Source organism: Saccopteryx leptura, chromosome 4 (genome assembly GCF_036850995.1).
Source record: "Saccopteryx leptura isolate mSacLep1 chromosome 4, mSacLep1_pri_phased_curated, whole genome shotgun sequence".
NCBI lineage: Eukaryota > Metazoa > Chordata > Mammalia > Chiroptera > Emballonuridae > Saccopteryx > Saccopteryx leptura.
The window spans coordinates 98,820,356-98,846,997 of NC_089506.1; the positions used below are offsets into that span (position 1 = coordinate 98,820,356).

Consider the following 26,642-nt stretch of genomic DNA (forward strand, 5'->3'; position numbering starts at 1 on the left):
CCAGGGGTGACGCTCTGCTCACCAGGGGGCGATGCTCTGCCCCTCCGGGGCATGGCTCTGCCGTGACCAGAGCCACTCTAGCGCCTGGGGCAGAGGCCAAGGAGCCATTCCCAGCGCCGGGCCATCTTTGCTCCAATGGAGCCTTGGCTACAGGAGGGGAAGAGAGAGACAGAGAGGAAGGAGGGGGGGTGGGGGGTGGAGAAGCAAATGGGCGCTTCTCCTGTGTGCCCTGGCCGGGAATTGAACCCGGGTCCCCCGCACGCCAGGCCAATGCTCTACCGCTGAGCCAACCGGCCAGGGCCTGCCATTGGTATCTTGATAGGAGTTGTGTTGAATCTATAGAATGCTTTGGATAGTATAAACATTTTAATGTTATTAATTCCTCCTATCCATGAATATGGTATATGCTTCCACTTATCTTTGTCTTCTTCAGTTTCTTTCTTCATTGTCTTATAATTTTCTAAGTAAATGTACCTACCCCTTTTTAGTAACAGTCCCTTCCCTATTTTAAAAGATTCCTGTGATACCTTCTCTCATCTCAAATTGAGGCTAGAGGGGAAAATAATCAAATAAGATGCAACCCCGGTCTCATTACAGCCCATTTAATGCAATTATGCATCAATTGCCTTGTAGTCTCACAAACATGCACAAATGAATGTCTGGAACATGTATAAATACGTTTATGTACTTAAATTTACATATCCCTTAATATTAAACCTACATTGTATATATAGTTGTTTTTGTCAACAATGCATACCCATATCTCTCTAGACTTGCACATGTTCTGTCACTATTCTACTTTTTTCTGCTTTGTTTTGGGATATGCTACCTGTTACGTATGGTAGAAAGTGTCCAAGAGTTGTAAATTCCTGGGTTTGAATCTTGTTTCTTTCATTATTATATGTTTTGTATAAAGGGGAACCACCTGAGGAGAAAACGTAGATAGACTTGGAGAATCAGTGGCCCCATAAAAACACCATAATTCTCACTGACAATATTAGGTGTTCTAAACTGCTTAGACTACTCTTCTTCTGGGACACTTCAAAGGTGCTTTCACATCAGCTCATGTCAAGCCTTGTCCAATGGCCTCACTTACCTTTTGAATATGTTGTTGGTCTGCGCAAGTTTGTTCTATGTTAAGAGTTCGGGCACAGTTTTAAGATGTGTAGAGAGAAATTCAAAGGTCTGACTCGTATATAACTAATATTACCTTGGGCCAAGAGACTGACAATTAGAGCACAACAAAAGCGACTTATGTACGGATGCACTGCGTGAGCCCCACCGAGGCTGAAGTTCGGCGACAGAAGCGACCACCTGGCCGCTCCTTCTCGCAACACTAACCTCTCCGCCTCCACAGCTCCCCGCAGTCCGTCACCGCGGGGCACCCCGCGCATGCGCACGTCGCCCCGCGAAGGGGGCCGGGCCCTGCCTGCCATCTTGCAGCGGGCGGGAGCCACCGCCGCCGTTCGCCCCATAGCCAGGGCTGGAGCAGAGGGTGTTTTACTCTCACAGCGCTCCTGTTCCATTGCCTGCCCCGCGCGAAGGCCCTGCCGCGGCTCCGCGCCCTCCAGCTCTAGGCCGATGAGCTGACCCATCGTCCGCACCCGGCAGCGCTTCGTCCCAGTGCCCATCACCTTGGGAGAGAGCGCCCAGGCGCCCAACCTCCCCGCCCGCAGCGATGCCCAGCGTGCAGCTGCCGCCGAAGGAGAGCAACCTCTTCAAACGCATCTTGGTGAGTGGCAGGAGGCCGCGCCTTCGCCCCCAGGAGCCCCGGCCCGGCGCGGGCGAGCGGGCCGGCCGGCCCCGGCTCGGTTCTTTGTTTACCGTTTACCTCCGAGTCCGCCAGTCGGCCCCCTCTCGGCCGCCCCCGACCCCGGCCGGCCGGCCCGCCGCGGCCCCCGGGCCTCCTCCTTCAGCCGCGGCTCGCCCGGGCCTCGCAGCGCTCCTTCCGGAAACTTCACGGCGCTCTCCGCTTGTCACTCCGGGCAAGGGCGCGGCGGCCAGGTAGTGGCACCCGTGCCCTCTGCGGAGCCTGCGGCGGACTCGCCACCCCGTCCTCCGGTCCTGCCAGGTGGCTTCTTTGGCAGCCTCGCTCGGCGGTGCCCGTTCCCTGCTCCGTGTTTAGTCTGGCGCCCGGCGCACCCGCACCTCACGGAACCCGAGCGCCCCTGTGCCGGGGTGGGGCTCGGATGTGCACCGCAGCCGGGAGACTCGGGGGGCGCTGGGGGGCCAGCTCTGTGGGCGAGACTTGCCTGTTGTAACGTCTTGACCCTCTTGGGGAAGTGAGAAGGTGACATGACCTGCGTTTTTAAATAGTGAAGTCGAACACGACTCTGCTTGCGTTTAACTCACGCAGAGCCTGCCTCGAGAAAGTGATGAAAGCCTTGCGGACTGGCAGGCTTTGCACTTGAGGGGAGCATTTACTCTGTTTCTGAGCAGAAACGGGAATCTTGGCCGCGTGGTGATGCCCGCGTAGTGCTGCGGGCTGGTGGGCCGAGGAGCGTGTTCCCTGTAGGGTGTGCCGGCGTTGGCGCCTGCACGCACGGCGTGCCCGGTGCCCGGTCTCCCGGAGGAGAGGCGGCGCAGCCTGCCGCTGCCTCTCTCCTGTGCGCTGGGCAGCGTGAGTTTTAAACTAACACTGTAAATAGCTGGGGTTTTTGTTTCCTAGTTTGTCTTTTTATTTAAATATAAGCGTTTAGATTTTGAGGATGATTTCTTTTTATTTAGAGATTGTGTTAGCTAATGCTCTAAATACCTGTACTCAGTCTATAATGTTTTAAATATAATCAGCGGCAGATAAAAACTCATAGTAGCTGTTCTGTTTCCAGCCAGTGGAAACTTCACACTTAGTCCTCAGAACGTTAAAAAGATAAGTGGTAGATGGGATAAAAATTTTGTCTTAATTTTAAATGGTCCTTAGTGTTGAGCAAATAATGAGCTTTTACAAGTGTAAAAAAAAATTGTAGTTAAAGCCTTGTGGCAAATTGCTTCACTTGGTTTTGTAGTATATATTAAAATTTTTTTTTTAAAATTTACTTTTGTTTTTCTCACGTTTATGTTTTTCACAGTGTGGAATTGGAGAAGTGAACTTTTTTTGTCCCTTTAGGTGGATTTATTTATTTATTTGTTTTTGGTCTAGGGAATCTGAAATATGTTAGTGAAAAAAAATCATCTCAAATTGTTAGATTTTACGAAATTCGACAGTATGCCTAAAACATGACAGAACACTTACTTTCTCTGTATATGGATACTTGTAGTTCAAATCATGTTATCAGCAGAATAGTGAAAAACAACTCCATGATTTATTATACTCTAATTACAAATATATCATATTAAAGCTGTTGCCGAGTGATCTTTGTCCCCAAATAAATTGGGAAATGCTGAACACTTTCTTACCTGCGTATGTAATGTTTATTATAAGGTTACATGGATTTAGGAGAGTGCTGCAAAAATGAATGACTTCATCACCTCACAACTGCAATAAATGTGGTTAAAATTTTGTTACAACAAATTCCATAGCAAATTGAAGTCTTAAAAATAAAATTTTTTTTAAGTTTGGTTGGTGGACCAAAGTGTTTGTGGCCAACAGTAAATTTTTATTAATTATCTGTGTACATAAACATCTCCATACAATTGCACCAGCCAGCTTAATGTGTGTACTACATGCCTGCCTGTCCTATTCCCCAAACTGGCTCTTAAATTACATTTTGTTGAATTTTGGAGCTCTACTCCATGCCTCTTTGACAGATGAGACAGTTAAGCCCAGGAATGGTAAATGGCTAAAGTGTCTAAGGTCTTCCGTCTGGTAAAGCAGCAGAGTTGAATGTAAAGTCTATACTACTAAGCATGTATTTCTTACTGAACTTAAGAGTGGAGATAGACTATCTTGAGTTGAATTGTGGCTCTGGCACTAGCTGTGAAAATTCAATGTACTGTGTGCCTCAGTTGCTTCATCTAAAATGAACTTAACTGACATGCATCTCATAGGCTTTCCTGGAACTGAAATAAAGATTAAATGAGAACAGTCCTAGTACATAGGAAATGATTCCAATAAGTGTTACCTATTTTTGTTACTGTTCATTCGGTAGTATGGTTATTATTAGTTTCAGATCACTTGGTAAGTCAGAAAAAAACAGTATTTCTCTTCCTCTTCCTAAGTAGTTTCTTCTGCTTCTTTTTGCTTCTTGTCATCTGTTAGGTGAACTCCTATAGTCAAACTCAGATTATTTTAAAAGTTTTACTGTAAAATATTTTTGGAATAGGTAATGTATTTGTGTCATTGAAAATCCAGGTTCTGTTTTTTGTTTTATTTTATTTCTCCCTATATTTTTCTGAAGTTGGAAACGGGGAGGCAGTCAGACAGACTCCTGCATGCGCCTGACCGGGATCCACCCGGCACGCCCACGATGCTCTACCCATCTGGGGCGTTGCTCTGTTGCAACCAGAGCCATTCTAGCACCTGAGGTAGAGGCCATAGAGCCATCCTCAGCACCTGGGCCAACTTTGCTCCAATGGAGCCTTGGCTGCAGGAGGGGAAGAGAGAGACAAAGAGGAAGGAGAGGGGGAGGGGCGGAGAAGCAGATGGGCGCTTCTCCTGTGTGCCCTGGCCGGGAATCGAACCCGGGACTCCTGCACGCCAGGCTGACGCTCTACCACTGAGCCAACCGACCAGGGCCCAGGTTCTGTTTTTTATTTCTACATTTTTTACAGAGACAGAGAGAGTCAGTGAGAGGGATAGATAGGGACAGACAGACAGGAACAGAGAGATGAGAAGCATCAATCATCAGATTTTTGTTGTGACACCTTAGTTGTTTATTGATTGCTTTCTCATAAGTGCCTTGACCGCGGGCCTTCAGCATACTGAGTAACCCCTTGCTCGAGCCAGCGACCTTGGGTCCAAGCTGGTGAGCTTTGCTCAAACTAGATGAGCCCGTGCTCAAGTTGGCGACCTCAGGGTCTCGAACCTGGGTCCTTTGCATCCCAGTCCGACGCTCTATTCACTGCGCCACCTCCTGGTCAGGCTCAGGTTCTGTTTTATCTTTGTCTCCCATCCACTAAGTTTCCTTACCCAGAGGCAATCAAGAAGCCTCAATATAAACATTTTCTTCTGAGGACACTTTCCTAATTTTCCCTTCTACATCACACTTCTGCTGCACAGCAATCACTTTCTCCTTCTTTGCTGGTACTGTTTTTCTTTAAACTTAATTGACTGTATTTATTGAGCAGTGCTTATTTATCTAGAACCTGAGGATGCAGAAGTGTTTAAAATAGGCGAAATTCCTGTTCTCAAGGAGCTTACATTATGGTGGGAAAGATACTATGTAAATAAGTAATCACATAAATAGGGATTTTAAAAAATGACAGTGCTGTGTAGAAAATAGAGTAATATGGTAAGGGAGTTATTTTGAGGTGTGGGTAGGAGTCTGGCAATATTAGATAGAGTGGTCAGGTAAGTGCTGTGTGACATTCAGGTCATAAGGAATTAGCCATAAGAAGACCTGGGTAAGGAACATCAAGTGCAGAGGTCCTTACTTGGGGATAAGCTGGGCATAACTACTAGAAAGAATAGCTATAACAACATCAGTGAGAATGTGAGTGAAAGGAGTTGAGCCTGACCAGGTGGTGGCGCAGTGGATAGAGCGTCGGACTGGGATGTGGAGGACTCAGGTTTGAGACCCTGAGGTCACCAGCTTGAGTGCGGGCTCATCGGGTTTGAGCAAAGCTCACTGGCTTGAGCCCAAGGTCGCTGGCTCTAGCAAGGGGTCACTTGGTCTGCTCGTAGCCCCCCCCCCCCAAGGCATATATGAGAAAACAATTAATGGACAACGAAGGAACCGCAATGAAGAATTGATATTTCTCATCTCTCTCCTTTCCTATTTGTCCCTATCTCTGTTCCTCTCTCTGACTCTCTCTGTCTCTGCCACAAAAAAAATAAAATTAAATAAAATAAAAGGAGTTGAGATGTTCTCATGATCAGTGGCTGTGGAGGACAGTCAGTGATTACTTAGCCAGGCTGGAGGCATTTAGGAGTCAAGAGGTTGCTTACACTTGTATTAGACTAAGATGGAAAGGCCATGATCTTTGGAGGCACAGCAGAGTTCACAACTAAGCTGAGTCACTTATGAACACGTTTTATGAACATTTTCCACATCAGTAAGGTGGAGGTAATGACACCTACATTAAGGGATTAATATGAGTTGTAACAAGTTCTGTAGAGACACATAATAGGTTGCTCAATAAATGGCAGAATTTTGTATGTGTATTCCTTTGTTCCATTCTTGAAGTAGCAAAGGCTTTTAATGCAGTTTCTAGTATTTTTCTGGGTTGTTGTTATCACATATATTGTTGCTTTTGAATTTTCAATTTAAAAAAGCACTAAGAGTATTGATTGACAATTCCCTGTTAATTGTTTTTTTTTCATGTTCTATAAAAGTGAAAATACTTAGACATTAGAACAATTTAGGAAGTAGATAACAGCTGTACACTTCATGTTATAAGTGATATAAATTAACATACAACCATTACATCACGTGTGTTTTTAGCTCTCATTGTGGATCTTGAATTTGGAATGTATATAATGCAATGAAAAATGATTCCATATATATTCATTTTATAAGATAATTTTTGTTCATGCTTTTTTACAGAAATGTTATGAACAGAAGCAATACAAAAATGGCCTCAAGTTTTGCAAGATGATTCTTTCAAATCCAAAATTTGCTGAACATGGAGGTATTATTTTACCTGTGAGAGATTGCTTTAGGGAAATCTAATTCGAAAATCAGTTAGGATTCCTAACAGTGAAAGAACACTTCCCAGATTTCACGGTCTTGTAGATCTCTAGTAGAATGTATAACTATTTAACAGTTTTAGTTATGTCTCCTATTAGTCTTATGCTAGGTTACTTTGCTTATATTATGTTTAAGTATATGTACAGTCTTTACTGTTAGATGAGAAGTGGTTGGTTGATCAATTGGGGAACAGTTGGAATATACACCAATATTTTTATAGACCTGATCTAATCTATTACTTTGACTAGAACTTAAGTTTAATTTTTGATTTTTCAGGTATAAAATTAGAACAATATTTGCAATACTGACTAATATGAAAATATAGTCAAATGCATTTTGTTCTTTGATGGGTGCCTTCTATATGTTTGTCAACCTATATAAATATGACACTTTATCATTAGATTGTTTATCTTGAGTTGTTTTTCTAGCACAGGTATTGTTTGTATTTACTTGTCTCATCCTTTTTCACTGGTAAACAGTATTTGTGAAAAGAATTGATCAGGTCAGATATGCAAGTTATAATCCTATTGCAAAACAAAACTGGGGTTTCAATATTAGATCTGGGTAATTCTTGAGACTATCTTATTGGAAAAACAGGCTGACCCAGCTCAGCTTTCTAATAATGCTTAAAATATTCTTCGAAGGAAATGGAAAGACTTCATTTCATAGAATTTTAGAAATTTAAAACTTGTTTTCAAGGTTTTTCACTATGGAACCACTATTTAAATGGAAGCCTGTGGGGAAGATCTTTATGTATAAACAGATGAAAGATGATGTTTTGTTATAGGGGCTTGGACTGCTGTATCACCATGTTCTGAAAACCAGAACCAAAAGAGATCAATTTGAACACAAGTGTTCCTGTCTAATTTCCTTGTGCATTATTTTTTGTGGATTATTCAGTTATTTTATTCTCAATCATCTTTCATTAACTACCTAAAACATATTTTTGGGTTGCCACTCTTATAGTCCTGTGCTATACCCTTGAAATGCAAACTGATGTTCTTTAGCCTAACTAGATTGGTTGGAATAAACTTGCCAAAAATGTAGTTTGTTTCAATATTGAGTAAGGTGATTTTAAAATTGTATTTGACTCTTTGTTAAGATAGATTGCTTTGTGGGGTGTAAATCAGATTTTTTTTTTAGGTGAGAGGAGGGGAGACAGTGAGGCAGACTCCTGCATGCACCCCGACCAGGATCCACCCTGGCAACCCCATCCTGGGCCAGTGCTCCAGTACCAAGCTATTTATAGTGCCTGAGGCTGATATGCTCCAACAGAGCTATCCTCAGTGCTTGGGGCCTGGCTCGAACCAATCAACTCACTGGCTGTGGGAGGCAAAGAGGGAGAGAAGAAGGAGAGGGATGGGTGGGGTGGGGTGGGCGAGGCGGAGGCGGGGTGGTGGGGTGGGGGAAGAGAAGCAGATGGCCACTTCTCCTGTGTGCCCTGACCAGGAATTAAACCTGGGGCATCCGTATACCAGGTTGATGCTCTATCCACTGAGTCACTGGCCAGGGCTGTCAGATTTGCTTCTTGATTAGAATTGATCTCAGGTGAAAGGTGTGGATTGCTGTAGTAGATTTAATTCAGCAGGATTCAGGTGCCTGCTGTGTTACCTTTTCTTAGGAGAATAATCTCTAAGGAATTTCAGAAGAGGACTGGGGCTAAATGTTAAGCAAATATATGTAGTTTTTTGAGAGAAGTTCTTCTAACTTTGGGATTAAAAGTAAATAATATATAAGCATGACAGATCTCAAAAGTTAAATAGTGCTAAATAATTTGAATCTTTCATGTGTACATAGAGGTTAAAATATTTTACAGAGACTTTGGCTATGAAAGGCTTAACGTTGAACTGTTTAGGAAAAAAAGAAGAAGCATATGAATTTGTTCGTAAAGGACTTCGTAATGATGTCAAGAGTCATGTCTGTATCCTTTTGCAGTGGATGAGTAGTTTAATTTCATGTATGAATTTTCCATTTACTTGTTTTTTTTCTAATCCAAATTTTAAAAACTTTACTATGAAATGATTCAGACCTATATAGAAGAGAACTTAATGAATTCTATGTACTGATTACTCAGCTTCAATAATTATTAACATTTTGTAGTAGTAGTTTAATCTGTTACCTGTACTTCATTTTTTATTTATTGGAGTATTTGAAAGAGAACTCCTACAGTCCCTGTTTACTTCAGCTGTGCTTAGTGTGAGAGAAGAGTAGCTTTGATAATTATATGTGACTTATAACCCATTGTTTTTCCTATATATCATCAAACTGAGTGATACTTTACCATCCTTCCAAATAGCTTATCTGCATAGTAAACCAAATAGTAAAATTTGTGTTCTTTAAACTTTTGTTTAGAAATTATAGAAGAAATGTTCAGAAGAAATATGTTTTAAAACATTTTATTTAGTATTAAGTATGATATTTGTTCTTCAGCTTGTTGCAGTTGCACAGGGACATAGCTATTTTCACTGATGCATAATTATATTTTTTGTCTTTAGTATCTGTTTATAAAAAAACAAAAATGCTTTTTAAGGCTGGATCATTAAAATTGACTTTCCTTTGTTTTGCTTATTGATAATAAGTTTATTCACAACCTTTACACATATTGCCCTGTTTCTTAATTTTTTTGCATTTAATTTATCTCTCTCTGGGCCAGTATTGAACATCAATAGTTTTAGTAGTGTTTTCACATATTTAGCTTAGGGTTCTCTCAAAATACTAAATACGTATTTCTTTATCCCAGTGCTTACTCCTGAGTGAAGAGAGGGCATGTAAGTATAGTTTTTTTGGTTCCAAGCTAAGAATTTAATTTATAATAAATAAAAACTTAATTTTTGTGGTTTGTAATATCACTTGTGAATTAACTGACAGTTACATGTTGTTTTAGGATTGATTGAATATGAACTTGTTTTAAAAGGTAATTCGGTTTCCTGTTTCAATACATAGTAGTAAGTGAACATTGAGATGCTGAGGTTGGAGAGTGAAGGAGAGTAGGGGGAGAGAAGGTAGGGAACATGAAGAATTTTACCAATAATTATCTGAGGTTACTTAAAAAATATGGAAAGTTTCAAACATGTCCACAGAATAGAATAGAATAATGAACCCTCAGATGCTCAGCACCCGGCTTCAATAATTAGCAGTTGTCAGTTATGGCTGACCTCATCTTTTACCTCTCGCTCACGATTCCCTTCCCTCTGACTCCAGGTCAGGAAAACCTCAGACAAAATACCATTTCATTAAAGTAAACTTTATATTAGATAGTTATGTAGCATAATATTTTCTAGAACCTGTGAATGTCTGTATTTCCTTAACTTAATAGGTTGGCATGTATATGGACTCTTGCAGCGTTCTGATAAGAAATATGATGAAGCTATTAAGTGTTACCGAAATGCCCTCAAATTAGATAAAGATAATCTGCAAATTTTGAGGGATCTCTCTCTGTTGCAGATCCAAATGAGAGACCTGGAAGGTTACCGAGTAAGTACTTTAGTCTTAAATATACACGTTATTACAATAGATATAACTTAAAAGCATGTTAATTCAGAATTAGGTGAGCATAAACCAGGATCATGTAGATTTGATTGTTCATTATAGTCTTAAAAAGGGAAAGTCACTTGAGACCTTCCTCCAGTAATAGTTGTATAACTGCATACTTTATCATCAAAAAAGGATAACTATTCATTTAAAAAACTTTTTAAAAAACTAGATAATTTTCTGTGTGCAAATACTGTACTAGATTCTTTGTGGGTTTGACATTTACAAATTTGGTAAACAGAATGTTTATAATTGAAATCTAAATGTAGAAGTTAATTAGCTTTCTTTATTATGGGTTAGTAAATATAAAATAATGTGAGAAGGATTGCCAAACATCAGTCTTTCTGTAGTCCAGACCTCTTCATACTGGCCTCTTCAGCTCTGCTGGGCATGTCCATGTGTATCCTAAATTCATTATGTCCTAAATGGAATTCTTTTGGCCCTGGCTGGGTAGCTCAGTTGGTTAGAGCATCGTCCCAATATACTAAGGTTGTGAGTACGACCCCTTGTCAGGGATATATAAGAATCAACCAATGAATGCATAAATAAGTGGAACAACAGCCCTGGCCAGATAGCCTGGATGGTTGAGCATCATTTCGAAGTGCAGAGGTTGCTGATTTGATCACTGGTTGGGGCACATAATCTGTTCCTGTCTCTCTCTCCTCCCTCCCTCTCTTCATCTCTCCCTTTCTCCTACTCTTGCTAAAATTAATTTTAAAAAAATTTAAAAAAAAGTGGAACAAACCGATGTTTCTTTCTCTCTCCTCTCTCTGTCTCTCCCTCTTTCTCTGTCCCTTTCTCTCTCCCCTCTTCCCTTCCCATCTCTCTCCCTCTCTCTCCTCCCCTCTATCCATCTTTCTCTCCTTTTCTCTCTCTCTCTCTCCTCCCCATCTCTTCCCTCTCTCCCTTTCTCCCTCCCCTTCTCTCTTTCCCTCCCATTTCCTCTCTCTTTAAAATCAATAAATAAAAATTAAAAACAAAAAAACAAAAATGTATTAATAACTGGCTGAGTTGGTCAGTTGATTAGAGTATAGCACTGTCTTGATACGCCAAGGTTGTGGGTTTGGTCCCTGGTTAGGGCACCTGTATAATTTGGTTAACCAAACAAACCACCCCATTAAATTCAATTAAAAAATAAAATGTGGCCCTGGCCGGTCAGCTTGGCGTGTGATTTCCGGTTGGGGCACACGAGAGAAGCGCCCATCTATTTCTCCACCCTTCCCCCTCTCATTTCTCTCTGTCTCTCTCTTCTCCCATGGCCAAGGCTCCATTGGAGCAGAGTTGGCCCGGGCGCTGAGGATGGCTCCATGGCTTCCACCTCAGGTGCTGGAATGGCTCCCATTGCAGCGTAGCAACACCCCAAAAGGGCCGAGCATCGCCCCCTGGGGGGCATACCGGGTGGACACCTGTCGGGTGCGTGTGGGAGTCTGTCTGCCTCCCCTTTGCTTCTCACTTCGGAAAAATACAAATATAAATAAATAAATAAATAAATAAATGTCTTAATCAGAAAGAAATTCTATTATCTAAAGGTCATTTTATAAGTCAGCCTAAACCATGGGCCTGAAGGACAGTTTTCAGTGACAGCCTTACAATGAGCATTGTGGGATATATTATAATTAAGTAATTTAGATAAGGAGCACAAAAAGTATTTCTGTTTTATTGTGGAACTTATGTTTGTTAATTGAATTCATAGTTAATTGAATTAAAGGTATTAAATTATTTTCTTAAAACTATGATCAAGTATAAGTTAAAAAGATAATTTTATTTATTTATAAGGAGACACGGTATCAGCTTCTTCAGTTGCGCCCAACACAGCGGGCTTCCTGGATTGGATATGCCATTGCATACCATTTGCTGAAAGATTATGACATGGCACTAAAACTATTGGAAGAATTTAGACAAACTCAGCAAGTAAGAAGTTCATTTTAACATTTTTTTCCTACCTTCACAAATGAAATAATTGACTTCTATATTGTCTCCACCCCTAAAGGTGAATTAAAGTGTGTATTTGAGACCTATGGAAAAACTTGAGAAGAATTTGATGAGTAAAAACAGAAATCCTTGGTGCAGCCACTGTCAAAGACAGGAGATTCCTCGAAGTATTAAAAATGGAGTGGCCTTATGACCCAGTGATTCCACTTCTGGGAATGTGTCTGAAGAAACCTGAAACACTAATTAAAAATAAAAAATTTGCACCCAGTGGTGAGATTCAGCTGGTTTGCACCTGTTCAGCAGAACCAATACATAATTTTTTGTTGAGTTCAGCAAACTGGTTGTTAAAATGCACTTGTAATCAGGGTTCTCTCTAAGGTGAGAACCAGGGAAGCTGCTCAATGTGGAAATCACAAATTGATATTCTTTACTCTTTTTTAACGTTCATCTGGACAATAGTGTATACTGAGCATGCATAGTAATGTTCATTCCATCCGTAGGTGAAAAAAATTGCAAGTGAGGATACCGATGAAGAAGCAATATGGAAATATCTTAAATAACAGTTTTATTGTTTTTGGTCAGGTATTATTTAATATTTTTAATTAATATTTTAAAACTCTAATAATCTAGTTTTGTGTACCTCTTTTATTGTTCTTAAGTATTAAATGCATGAAACAATAAACTGGCTTGAGCAAGGGGTCACTGGCTTGGCTTGAGCCCCCCCACCCCCATCAAGGCATGTATGAGAAGCAGTCAGTGAACAACTAAAGTGATACAACTATAAGTTGATGCTTCTTATCTCTTTCCCTTCCACTTTCTCTCTCTCTCTTTCTAAGAAACAGAAAGAAAAAGAAAAAAAATCTTTAATGTATTGTTGGCCTAGACTTACTTATCACTTCATCACTTCAGGCACTGTAAAAGTCAACACTTGTCTATAATTGTTTTTGACAAACACCTTTGGCCTTCTCCTTCTAAGGCAGGGGTAGTCAAACTTTTTATAAAAACCACCCACTTTGCCCTGGCCGATTGGCTCAGTGGTAGAGCGTCGGCCTGGCGTGCAGGAGTCCCGGGTTTGATTCTCGTCCAGGGCACACAGGAGAGGCGCCCATCTGCTTCTCCACCCCTCTCCTTCCTCTCTGCCTCTCTTCCCCTCCCACAGCCGAGGCTCCATTGGAGCAAAGTTGGCCCTGGTGCTGAGGATGGCTCCTTGGCCTCTGCCTCAGGTGCTAGAATGGCCCTGGTCGCAACAGAGCGAGGCCCCGGATGGGCAGAGTATCGCCCCCTGGTGGGCGTGCCAGGTGGATCCTGGTCGGGTGCATGCGGGAGTCTGTCTGACTGCCTCCCCGTTTCTGGCTTCGGAAAAATACAAAAAAAAAAAAAAACCCCAACCAACAAACAAAAACAACAACTGCCCACTTTTGCAGTTCTGGTCAACCTGGTCCCTACCACCCACTAGTGGGTGTTCTAGTTTCATGGTGTGCCAATTGCGGCACCATTTGGTTGCTCTACCCACCATGAAACCTGAAACGCCCACTAGTGGGCGGTAGGGACTAGGTTGACCAGCACTGCAAAAGTGGGCGGTTTTTATAAAAAGTTTGACGACCCCTGCTCTAAGGCTTTATGCTCTTGGCAAGCTCTGAGCTTTTGAGAAGGAGGCTTTGAAAGAGCTTCAGCTTTATCCTATTCTCTCTGGTGGTTGCTCTGGGAATACAAGCTTATTTTTCAAGTCTACTACTTAGCTAGCAAGCATGGGATAGGACCAGGGCAAGTTAAAACACCACAGAACTCACTGGTTTTACCAAGATCTAGCCATTTTTCTTTAATAAATGCTCCCCAGGTTGATGCAAGCCTTTGAGTAATTTCCAGAGTTCTGAAAAAGGTGATTCAGAGAGTCTTTTTTTGCTAACTTCTTTATTGCTTTTAAGAAGAGATGAGTTTTTGGAGGCCTTTATCATTGTTGCTGTCATCATCCTTTTCATATTTTCTTGGCACAAACTTTTTCTTTGACAGTTACTCTAAAAGCAGTGTATTGTTTTTTGGAATGGTAGCCGAACTGATTTTACTTGGTAGAGTGATAGATTTTTTTCTATTTATCAAGTAAGTCTCAATACAGAGTTTGTATGGTAAGTCCTCTGTTCTAGCTTTTACCCAGAGCCTAGTTCAGAGAAGACTTATAGAATAGCATAGTTCTCCATATGTATAAATAGTGCACGTGCAATAGTATAAAGGCGGTCATAATGTAGTGTAGTCTCTAGATTCTGTTATTTAGCGTGTTTTTGAGATTCATCTGTAGTAGAGCATATGTTAGTACTGTATTTTGTTCCTTTTTAAATACTGAAAACTTTCATTATGAATATAGTACACTTTGCTTATCCATTCATTAACCTGGTGCACATAAGATTGTTTTTAGTTTGCTATTACGAACAATGCTATGAACATTTGTTTACAAATTTTTGTGTGTGCATATGTTTTTGTTTTTCTCTAATATATGTCTAAGAATGAAATTACTTGATTTTTTGGTAAGTATATATTTAAACTTTTAATAAACTTTCTAGTTGTTTTCCTAAGTGGCTGAACCATTTTACATTCCCTCCAGCAATGTATGAGGGTTCCAATTTCCACCCATCTCTAGTACCAGTTACTGTCTTAATTTTTTGATGATAGTCATCTTAGTGAGTATCTGTTTTAATGATGTCGCTGCATTTTCCTAACTAATGATATTGACCATTTTATTATGTTCTTATTAGCCATTTATATTCATCTTTGATGAAATGTCTATTCAGATCTTGAGATCATTTTTTAATTGGGTTACTTGTCTTCTAGCTGACTTGTAAGAGTTTCTTATATAGTCTTAACACAAGTTCTTTATATGCACATATTTGTTCCCAGTCTGTAACTTGTATTTTCATGTTCTTAATGGTGTCTTTTATTGTGTGTGTGTGACAGAGACAGAGAGAGGGACAGATAGGGACAGACAGGCAGGAAGGGAGAGAGATGAGAAGCATCAGTTCTTCATTGTGTTGCTCATTGATTGCTTTTTCACATGTGCCTTGACCAGGGGGTGGAAGGGTAGGGGGGACTCCAGCAGAGCGATGGACCCCTTTCTCAAACCAGTGACCTTGGATTCAAGCCAGCAACCCTGTGCTCAAGCCGGTGAGCCTGCGCTCAGATGGTGACCTCCGGGTTTTGAACCTGGGTTCTCTCTGTCCCAGTCTGATGTTCCGTCCACTGCTCCACCGCCTGGTCAGGCTAGGGTCATTTTTTATATATGGATATTTAATTGTCTCCCCGTTATTTGTTGAGAAAACCAGCCTTTCCCCATTGAATTGCCTTGGCACCTTTGTAGAAAATCACTGACTAGAATACAGAAGCTTAGTTTTAGACTTTGTATTCTGTTCCATTGAACTATATGCTTGTCTTTATAACAGTGCCACAGTGTATTGATTACTGTAGCTTCATAGTAAGTTTGACATTTGAAACGCATGTCCTACTTTGTTCTTTTTCGGATTCTTTTGGCTACATAGGGTTTTTTTTTATTTCCATTTGAATTTTAGGATTAGCTTACAAATTTCTGCAAAAAGGCTTGCTGAGAGTTTGAAAGGGATTGCATTGAATTTGTAGGTCAATTTGGGGAGAATTGCCATCCAAGCAGTATTGCCTGTTCTGATCCATGAACATGGAATGCACTATCTCATCATTTATTTAGGTCTGTAATATCTCTCAGCATATTTTGTAGTCTTCAGTATGTAGATCTTGTTTCTTAAATTTGTTCCTAAATAATATGTTCTTTTTGAAGCTATTGTGAATAAAATTATTTTTATTTAATTTTCATATTGTTTGTTGCTATTATATAGAAATATAATTGATTTTGTGTTCTTTTACCTTGCCTAACTCCTTGATAAATTCTAGAAGGTTTTTTTTATAGTATATTCATGATTTTAAGCATTTTTGTACTTTTTGGGGGGAATAGGAATTGCTCACTGTGCTGTATTTTGAAGTGTCACCCCTTTATTTATTTTGAAGAATGTTTTAACCTTTGCTGTTAATCACTCGTCTACTTGTAATTGTTTGTGGGTTGCTTTTTTTTTTTTTTTTTTTTTTTTTTTTTTTTTTTTTTTATTGAGGCAGAGATAGACAGGGACAGACAGACAGGAACGGAGAGAGATGAGAAGCATCAATCATCAGTTTCTCGTTGCGCGTTGCGACTTCTTAGTTGTTCATTGATTGCTTTCTCACATGTGCCTTGACCGTGGGCCTTCAGCAGACCGAGTAACCCCCTGCTGGAGCCAGCGACCTTGGGTCCAAGCTGGTGAGCTCTTTACTCAAGCCAGATGAGCCCACGCTCAAGCTGGCGACCTCGGGGACCGAACCTGGGTCCTTCCGCATCCCAGTCCGACGCTCTATCCACTGTGCCACCACCTGGTCAGGCTGTGGGTTGCTTTTTTTAAGTCTGTGAATTACTTTCCCTAGAAAGCAATGAAATTAAAGATCTGAAACTGCTTTATATAATTATATAAATAAGATAATTTGGTTCTTTCTGTTCTTAGGTTCCCCTCAACAAAATAGACTATGAATACAGTGAACTGATACTATACCAGAATCAAGTGATGCGAGAAGCAGATCTGTTTCAGGAATCTTTGGAACATATAGAAACATATGAGAAACAAATATGTGATAAACTTTTGGTGGAAGAAATTAAAGGTTAGTTGACCTCCTTTTTCTTTATCATGGCCTTAATTAAAGAAAAGAACAAAAACTATATACTTATTCTGTCCTAACACTTAAATAAGACTTATTCTGTATCAGGTAATGTTCTAAACCCTTATTTTTTAAGCTATTAATTAATTTAATCCTCCTCATAACAACCTTATTATGTAGTTATTATATGCACTTTGGAGTCAGGGGACTGAGGAACAGAGAGGTTAAGTGTCTTGCCCAAAGTCACATAGCTAAGTAAGCTGGGTAGTGCTGGATTTGAATCCAGGAATTTTGACTCCAGATTCCATTTTCTTAAGCAGAATGTTATACTGCCTTTATACTCCACCCTCCATATATGTATATATCTATAGCACTGTGTATAGTAATATAATGAGAATAGTAAATGATACTGGGATCATCAAGAAAGCAAGATTCATTATGGGCTCATTGTGAAGGCAGAATCCTGATTAATAGTTTGTTAAAAACGTTCATCAGCAAAGGGTCAAGTACATTTTTTCTTAACAAAGCCTTTTTTCCTCAATTACCCATTTCATAAGCAATACTGTATTAAATGTCAAAATAAAATTATTAGTTTAAAACTAAAGTTGGTATAGTTGCAGGACTTCTAAAGCTTAATAAAAATAATAGCTAAAATTGCCCTGGCTGGGAGCTCACTTGCTTAGAGCATAGTCGCATCGTGTCAAGGTTGCAGGTTCGATCCCCAGTCAAGGTGCATACCAGAATCAACCAAGGACTGCATACATAAGTGGAACAACAAATTGATGTTTCTCTCTCCCTTTCTCCCTTCCTCTCTCTCTAGGTCAATTAAACAAAAATAGCTAACATTTAATTACTCTTCCTGTGTTTCACAGTATGGTAATTTTTTTAAACTGCTCTATTTAGTTTAAAATTTTACCACTTTTAACATGGGTACTATTTACTATCTCCATTTTATAGCTGAGGAAACTAAGGCTTAGAGATATTAAAAAATTGCCCAAAGTCATCCCACCATTTAGGTGGTAGAGTTAGTTTCTAAACACATCTTTCTGTCTTCAGAGCCTTCACTTAAAAAAAGAATTTTGAATAGACTTTTACAGTAGTTTTAGTTCCACAGCAAAATTAAGTTGAAGGTACAGAGATTTCCCATACACTGTGTGTCTCTACTCATACGGAGCCTCCTCCACTATCACCATCCCCCACCAGAGTGGTGCATTCATGACAGTCAGTGAACCTGCACTGACACAGCATTACCGCCCGAAGTCTATAGTTTACATTCCTGTTAGATCTTGGTGTTGTACACTCTCTCAGTTCTGACAAATAGATAACAACACGACACACATCTACCATTATAGTAAAATGCAGAGTACTATATAGTTTCACTCCCCTAAAAATCCTCTGTGACCTGCCCCAACCCTGGCAACCACTGATCCTTTTACTGTCTCCGTAGCTGTGCCTTTTTCAGAAGGTCGTGTATTTGGAATTATGTAGTATGTAGCCCTTTGAGATTGGCTTCTTTCACTTAGTAATGTGTATTTCAGTTTTCCCCATGTCTTTTCTTGAATACTTTTAACTACTATACTTCTACTTGTTAATGTATAGCAGCTGACTGACTTAGTTTTTTTTTTTTATTAAGTGGAAGTGAGGAGGCCGAGAGACACTCCCGCATGTGCCCCGACTGGGATCTATCCCACAAGCCCTCTACCAGGGTGATGCTCTACCCATCTGGGGCCAGTGCTCTGTTGCTCAGCAACTGAACTATTTTAGCACCTGAGGTGGAGGCCATGGAGCCGTCCTCAGCACCTGGGACCAACTGCCAACTTGCTGGAAGCATTACGAGCCATGGCTGCAGGAGGAGAGAGAGAGAGAGAAAAAAAAGGGGACGGGACGGGGTGGAGAAGCAGATGATCGGTTCTCCTGTGTGCCCTGACCGCAGAGTCGAACCTGGGACTTCCACACTCTGGGCTGATGCTCTATCACTGAAATGGCCAGGGCCGACTGGCTTAGTTTTTATTGTGAGCAGTATTTTTTTATACTTTTTTTTCTTTTTTCTTTTTTACAGGGACAGAGAGAGAGTCAGAGAGAGGGATAGATATGGACAGACAGACAGGAACAGAGAGACATGAGAAGCATCAATCATCAGTTTTTTGTTGCGACACCTTAGTTGTTCATTGATTGCTTTCTCATATGTGCCTTGACTGCGGGCCTTCAGCAGACTGAGTAACCCCTTGCTCGAACCAGCGACCTTGGGGCCAAGCTGGTGAGCTTTTTGTTCAAGCCAGATGAGCCCGTGCTCTCGAACCTGGGTCCTCCGCATCCCAGTCCGACGCTCTATCCATTGCGCCACCGCCTGGTCAGGCTGTGAGCAGTATTAATAACAATATTGACTACAACACTTTTTCAAACTATTGGCAAAATGTTGATAAATAATATTCTGGTTTCTTTTTTGTCCTATTATCTGTAATTGATGGAAGTAAAAAAAAGGCTAGTTAAATTTCAGGTTGCTTTTTCTGTTTGTCTTTGTCTCACAACATCAATAGAACGTGCAATGATTAAAAAGAAGATATGAGAACAGGACCAGGCTGGGGAAGTAGAGGAGCTGGTAAAATAAATAATAAATGAATAAAAAGTAGATACGATATAGTATGGTCAATTCTTGTTTACAGATTCTACAAGTTGCAGCATATAATGGTAATGAGGGTCATCAGTTTGAATATAAAGCCAATATTCCATATTGCACAGAGACAGGTTATGGTATTTTATTTTTTTAGTGAACTTTACAGATCCAGACTTTTATGTTTATATACATTTATGTCTTTTGTTGCCTTTAGCAAATTAAGATCCTTTTTATTTTTTCAGGTTAGAGAATAGGAGATAGACTCCCACATGAGCCCCAACCAGATCTATCTAGCAACCCTGTTTAGGGCTGATGTTCGAATCAACTGAGCTATTTTTAGCACTGGGGCTGGTGCTCTCAGACCAACTGGGTGCTGGGTGCTGACGCTTGAACGAATTGAGCCACTGGCTGAGAGAGGGGAAGAGAGAGAGAAGGGGAAGAGGGAGGGGAAGAGAAGCAGATGGTCACTTCTGTTGTGTGCCCTGACTGGGAAATGAACCTGGGACATCTATATACTGGGCCAATGCTCTATCCATTGAGCCAACTGGGCAGACCCTTAAGATACTTTTAAAAACTGTTAAAAATAAAGTTAGAGATTTTTACTTTATAAGTATGCAAGTATATTGCTTTGTCTTGTATATTCCCCTACTAATAACCCTTCCCTTGTGGTAGTTGCAGGACAAAATTTTTGGAATTAATAGGTTGTTGTCTATTATATCCAGTGTGAGCAGGCTAAAAACAAGAGAGCCTAGAAGGTAATCCTGGAGGAATGGGGTGTGTTTATAGTTTTAAGTAGTAAATATTTACGTGTATTCACTTGTGCCAAGCATTGTGCTAACCACTTTAATTATTTGATTATCACAGAAGTTGATTGAGGTAGTTGATATTTTAGAGGTAAAGAAATGGACATTGGAAGTTTGTAACTTGTTCAAGCTCACAAAGCTAGAAAGTAGTAAAATTAGTAATTACATTTAGTTAGTTTTACTCTAGAGTTTGAGTAATATATAAATTGTAAAACAATGACATATAATAACTCCTGTCATATGCTGTCTCCGCCATGGTGATGAAAGCTGAAATAGTATGACGAGGACATTTCAGAGGATTATTAGCTTGAAATACATTCTTTGGGGAATGGGAAGTTTTAGGGATAGGAAGTTGAGATATGTTCTTCTTGAGAATCTCTTTATCTTGGGTTAGATGTGTTTCCCACTATTTTTGAGAAATTTAGATCTTCATTTCCCGTATCTACTTTCCATTTGCGTGGCTTTGTAAGAACCACATAAAAATTGAACTTTGGAGGTGTCTCACATGTGAACATAGTTTGTGTGGTTTCTTGCTGTGAAGTGGTGTTTAGTGTTATTGTTTTACTGAGTTAACTCCAATTTTAGTGACCTGGAAAGGAAACTAAGAGGATTGAATGGAGAATTGTTGAATAAATGATTTTTTTTCTAATTTAATGAGAGGAGAGGAGGCAGAGACAGACTCCCTTATGCTCTCCAAATGGGATCCACCTGGCATGCCCACTAGGGGGTGATGCTCTGCTCATCTGTGGCCCTTACTCTGTTGCAACTGGAGCCAATTTTAAGTGCCTGAGGTGGAGGCCATGGAGCCATCCTCAGCGCCTGCGGCCAACTTGCTCCAATCGAGCCATGACTGCAGGAGGGGAAAAGAGAGAGAGAAAGAGAAGCAAGAGGAAGAGGGGTGGAGAAGCAGATGGGCACTTCTCCTGTGTGCCCTGACCAGGAATTGAACCTAGGACATCCACACGTTGGGCCAATGCTCTACCACTGAGCCAACCAGCCAGGGCCTGTTATTTTTAAAAAAGATTTTACTTACCGATTTTATATAGAGAGGAGGGATGGAGGCAGGACTTAGAAGTATTAACTTATAGTTGTTTCACTTCAGTTGTTCATTCGTTGCTTGTTGTATGTGGCTTGACTAGGCAAGCCCAGGGTTTCGAACCAGCTACCTCATCATTCCAGGGGGACGCTTTATCCACTGCACCATCACAGGTCAGGCTACGGTTTTGTCTTTCATAACATCTATTATACAAATAATGTTTAGTGAACTCTCTGAGATCAGAAAGATATTTAATCTTTAAGTTAAATAAATGTGACTTTATACTTCATTTTAGGAGAAATGCTGTTGAAATTGGGAAGATTAAAAGAAGCCAGTGAAGTATTCAAAAACTTGATTGATCGGAATGCAGAAAATTGGTGTTACTATGAAGGCTTGGAAAAAGCACTACAACTTAGTATGTAATGATTTTTCTCCTCTGCGTTCTTTTAACTAGCATTTGAAGTATAAAAAATGTAATGTAATAATATTTGAAGACAGATATTTTTAGCACTAGAATTCATTTTCCATGTAGGAAAATTATAGGTTAAATATCAGAGTGGAAATAAATTAAAATATTTATACATAGTGATAAATGTGTACAGATAATACTAGGTTCCTTGACCCATTATGATGTTACCAATTTAGAGTAGAGAGAGAGGAAGAAAATGAGTATTCTCTGTCTGGGAAATGTCATAATTATTTAATATTTTTAAAGAGTAGAGGTTTGTTATCCTCAATCTCTAAATATAAGAATTGGGCCAAAGAAATTTTGCCTAGAGTATATGGTGTATCTCATTGGCATAAAAACTATTCTCTTAATTTCAAACTAGGATAATTTGTGTGGAGTATAATGTTATACATCTTTTGAATATATAACCTTGATCCTTTTCAGAAATCTAGGGTAGCAGTCCAAGTTTTTCCCAATATTTTCATAATTAAATGTTAGCAGTTAATTTTGTAAAGTCATGTTACTTATGGATAAATATATGGCTGAAATAATTATGAAACTATGGTTCTGCTGTTTAAATTTAAACAGCATGTTAAATAGGTAGCTATAAATAGTATTCATTTATAGAAGTATGAAGCAGGAGAAAAGTGTATTTTTTCTATCCTAATCACTGTCATAAATTAATCCAGGTTTTCTGTTTGTATTTAAAATTTAATGTCATAATTATTGAAGTTTTCTTCTTAAATATGATGACAGTGTAAATGTTGGTTAGATCAATTTTTTTTAAATAAAAATAGGATAAAAGCCACACACCTAAGGTTGGAAATGGGAGATACCTATGATTTTTCTCTAAAATACCAGTTACTGACCTGTAGTTAATAATACAGATTGTTTACATGTTTTAGTAAAAAGAATAGCATTGCATATGTCAGGATCCATATTGAATCTAGAATGTATTGATTATGAAACTAATTGTATTACTTTATCTTTTTAGGTTCCTTAGGACCTCTTCTCCCCCCAGGGTAAGTTCTGGAGCTCCAACTTGTGACTTGAAATAGGGCATTGAAATGGTTTGGTTTTGTCTTACTGCTAATTTAACTACATTTATAAGATTTGTTATACGTGGGATAGTAGAAAAATTGTTTTATACTTGCAGCTTATAATTTTCTAACATCAGGCCTAACTATGAGAACTGCATTTTAAAATAATCCACAATAGCCTTCATGTGAATTTTAGTTGAAGGGTCCTTAATATTTGACAAAGTCTCTAAATTGTTTTCAGAATGTGAAAATTATTTTTCACATATCCTAGTTCTAAAAATCCAACCACAGTGGAGCTCCAAAACATATTATTGGGGGAAGAAAGGAGTCTTAAACCAAATCCAACAAGTACAGTGTTTTTATAATCATGATACTCAACACTACATTTAATATGGAAATACTTTGATTGCTAACACCAGGGGTTAATCTTAAAATAATTGTATTTTTGTTGTCTGAATTAAAATCCCTTAGATCTTATAGTTTAAAAACAAATTTGTTTGCCTTTTTTTTGCTGTAACTTGGCTTATTGCTTATGTGAAATAATTCGTACAGTTTATTTTTATAAATTATGCAGAATGTTGTTTTAGAATAATCAACCAGATCCAGATTATAATCTGCAAATTATTGTAGGGTATCATATAGTTAATGTAGAGCCTCTATTTAATACTATAAAATTAGGTCGGTTTTGGGAGGGAAGATAAAAGTTTCTGTTAGAAGTATATTTTATATCATTGTATTTGGGAGAAATGATTTCTACTTGAAACATAATCTGTACTAATGAGGTTCTTTATAATGGAGTTTCCTTGAAGATTTTAAGTGTCAAGACTACCTTAGGAAGTTAGTTCATCTTTTCACATAAAGCATTTGCATTCAAGATCTTAAAATTGCTGTTTCTTCTAACCTAATCAATGGGTGTTATAGACTAGGTTTATGTAAGATGTTATAAAGCAGCAATTTTCAACTTTTTTCATCTCATGGCACACATAAACCAATTACTAATATCTGCAGCATGCCAAAAAATATATATTTTGCTGATCTGACCAAAAAATAGGTATAAGTTTCATTCACACCAGATGGGTATTGTGTAGGCTGTTGTCATTTAAAAAATTTAAAAAAATTGTGTTAACATGGTTTCAAGTTTTCTGTTCAATACAACCCCCTCACTCCCCCCCCCCCCCCATAGTGCCTGCCATGTCCCTGCAGTCTCTTTCCATTCCCATTTCACTCCGTCTCCCCTTCCCTCTGGGACTTGCTGCCCTGTTTTCTCTATCTGTGTGTTAAGTATATATTATATAATTTTGCTAGTAGTTCCTTCACCTTCTTTGATCCTGTCTTCTCATCCCCCTTTCCTCTGACAACTGTGACTGTTGTCACTTTTTAAATGACTAACTAGTCAGGTATCCCATGGTTTAAAAGTTCTTGTGGCATCCCAGTGTGCCTTGCCTTTTGCACCACGCTGGTTGAAAATCGCTGTTATATAGTAACATTTTCTTTCTCATGGGTTGTGCACTAAGGATGTAAGACAAACGCAGTGTGTTTTGTGTTTTTGTGTCTTGTGTGTATGTAATTTGAGTTGGTTATAGAATCTGTTGTAATAAAAGAAGCTTTGGATTTCTTTAGAGGTTATGTTTAAATGGTTATTTACTAATTATATTATTTCACTACCACAGACTTTTTAATGTTATTCTTAAAAAACCGAGAACAGCTTAATATTGTTAATATTATTTTTCTTATGATTGTTAAAGTTTATTATATATAAAAATTTTGATGCTTTGAATCTCCATATTTACTGATAATAGGCACGTTAGAAGAGAGGCTTCAGATTTATGAAGAAATTAGTAAGCAGCACCCCAGAGCAATTTCACCTAGAAGATTACCTTTGAATCTTGTCCCAGGTAATATTAGGATTTCTTTTGTAATACTAATGATTATTTGTCAGAATTACTCAATACCATTTACATTTTAAAAACTTGTTCCTGGTATAGGGTTTACTTTACAGCTATACCATTCTTGGGGGTAGGGGTGGTCAGTTATGAATTTATTATGCATATGTTAAGAGTATTCAATGTAGCACTATATGTTGGCTTTATGTATCAGAAATTATATAAAATTGTTTTTCTTAAGTGACTTTAAAAATTAAATGCCATATTTAGAAGGTAAATTAAATTTCCTAGAGTTAATGACATATTTTATATGAGGTATTATGATTTAAGTGGTAGAAATTTTGAAATTTTAGATCTTTTAGAGTAAATTCAAAGAAAGAGTTGTGAGCTCCTTCTGCCCATAGTTTTCAAGATAAGGTCACCGTTTCTATTAAAGGCCCTCTCTCCTCAGTTGACCACTTTCCTGAAATTTACTTTTTATTATACCATTGTTTTAATAGAGCTCCTTATATTTTATTTATATCCCTAGAAACAAAAACCAAAAAATCTCTACTTTTGTACTTTTCTCAATTGTAGTACAATACTATGGTTTATTTTCTGTGATTGACTTTTATTGGATAATAGTATATTAATGACCTTTATCCACGTTGTTGCATATATAGCTGAACTTGTTCACTTTTGGGTGTATAGGAGGTAGAGAGTATATTACCTCTTCAGATAGTTGATAGCTTTGTTGATGATTTATAGAAAATTTTGCTTTTTTTAAAAGTCATCTTTATTTTTAGTTGGATGTGTTATATAGGTTATGAATTATTTATTAGGACTTCTGGCATGTCTTTTGATATAAGTCAGACCCTAGAAAGCTAATACAACTTAAAAAAAATCTCTGTTCTATGTAGGCATGGGGTAAAGAGGGAGTATATTTTCTAATGAATTTTCCTTTACAGTGGAAATATTTGTTTAAATAATTGGGCTATTATTTTCTTTTTATCAAAAGATTAAAGGAAATTAAAAGCATTTTAGTTGACTGACTTACAAAATATATGAAATACTTTTTTAGGATATATTTGTTTAGACAGTAGATATGAGTTTATAAAAAACATTTCTACTAGTACATTTCAGTTCCACAGATGATAAATAATTTTCCTCTGGTCCTCTTTTTTGTTTTGTGTTTGTGAAACACTGAGAGCAGATTTTCCTAATGTTGTCTGGGAAATATTAAGTCCAAGAGAATATTAATAGGCTTCATAGGGAGGGTGCCGGTATACTGAGATGTTCTTTTGGTCAAGTGAGTTTGGGAAACTATGGGTTAAACACAGCAATCAGGTTTCTGTACAACGTCCTAGAATTTTTAATATACAAGGTAGGGCAAAAGTAGGTTCACAGTAGTGAGTATGTGAAACAGAGTTTATTCTTGTTATACTATGTATTAATTATTGTATTATTTTCCATATGAACAACTCTAAACCTACTTTTGCCCCACCTGTATGCATTGTGAATCTCCAAGATGGAGTATACTGTGCAGGGGAGCATTTCCTAATAGAGGTGTTTTATGAAAGATGCTTGAGCTCACATTTCTGTATGTCCTTGAAAAAACCTCCAGCTTTTTGAAATACAATTCACATATCATAAAATTCACTTTTTAAAGTGTGTAATTCAGTGTTTTAGCATATTCATGAAATTGTGCAACCATCGCCACTATCCGGTTTAATAAAATTGTCTTCACTCCAGAAAGAAACACATGAACAGTCATTCTCCCCCACCCACCCCAAACCTAACCTTCAACTCTCCTCCATTCCCCCCCAGCACCAAGAAATCATACTTTCTCTATTTATGTGTTCACCTGTTTTGGCCATTTCATTTAAATGG

General features: G+C 38.9%; 1 protein-coding gene across 4 annotated transcripts in view; it reads left to right on the forward strand.

Annotated features, from left to right (window-relative positions):
- The first annotated feature begins 1,424 nt into the window (after positions 1–1,424).
- The window catches only part of NAA16 (N-alpha-acetyltransferase 16, NatA auxiliary subunit), a 91,592-nt gene continuing 66,374 nt past the window's right edge, over positions 1,425–26,642 (forward strand). For 2 of the 4 annotated variants that reach the window (XM_066380825.1, XM_066380829.1), the window contains exons 1-8: positions 1,425–1,732; positions 6,645–6,729; positions 8,605–8,709; positions 10,105–10,262; positions 12,096–12,230; positions 16,799–16,952; positions 21,698–21,817; positions 24,690–24,785. In XM_066380825.1, coding sequence (XP_066236922.1) covers positions 1,679–1,732; positions 6,645–6,729; positions 8,605–8,709; positions 10,105–10,262; positions 12,096–12,230; positions 16,799–16,952; positions 21,698–21,817; positions 24,690–24,785 — 907 coding nt within the window. In that variant the 5' untranslated portion in view covers positions 1,425–1,678. Of the gene's footprint in view, positions 1,733–6,643; positions 6,730–8,604; positions 8,710–9,528; positions 9,557–10,104; positions 10,263–12,095; positions 12,231–16,798; positions 16,953–21,697; positions 21,818–24,689; positions 24,786–26,642 lie in introns of those variants that run through there. The other 2 variants (XM_066380827.1, XM_066380828.1) reach the window with 2 other exon arrangements.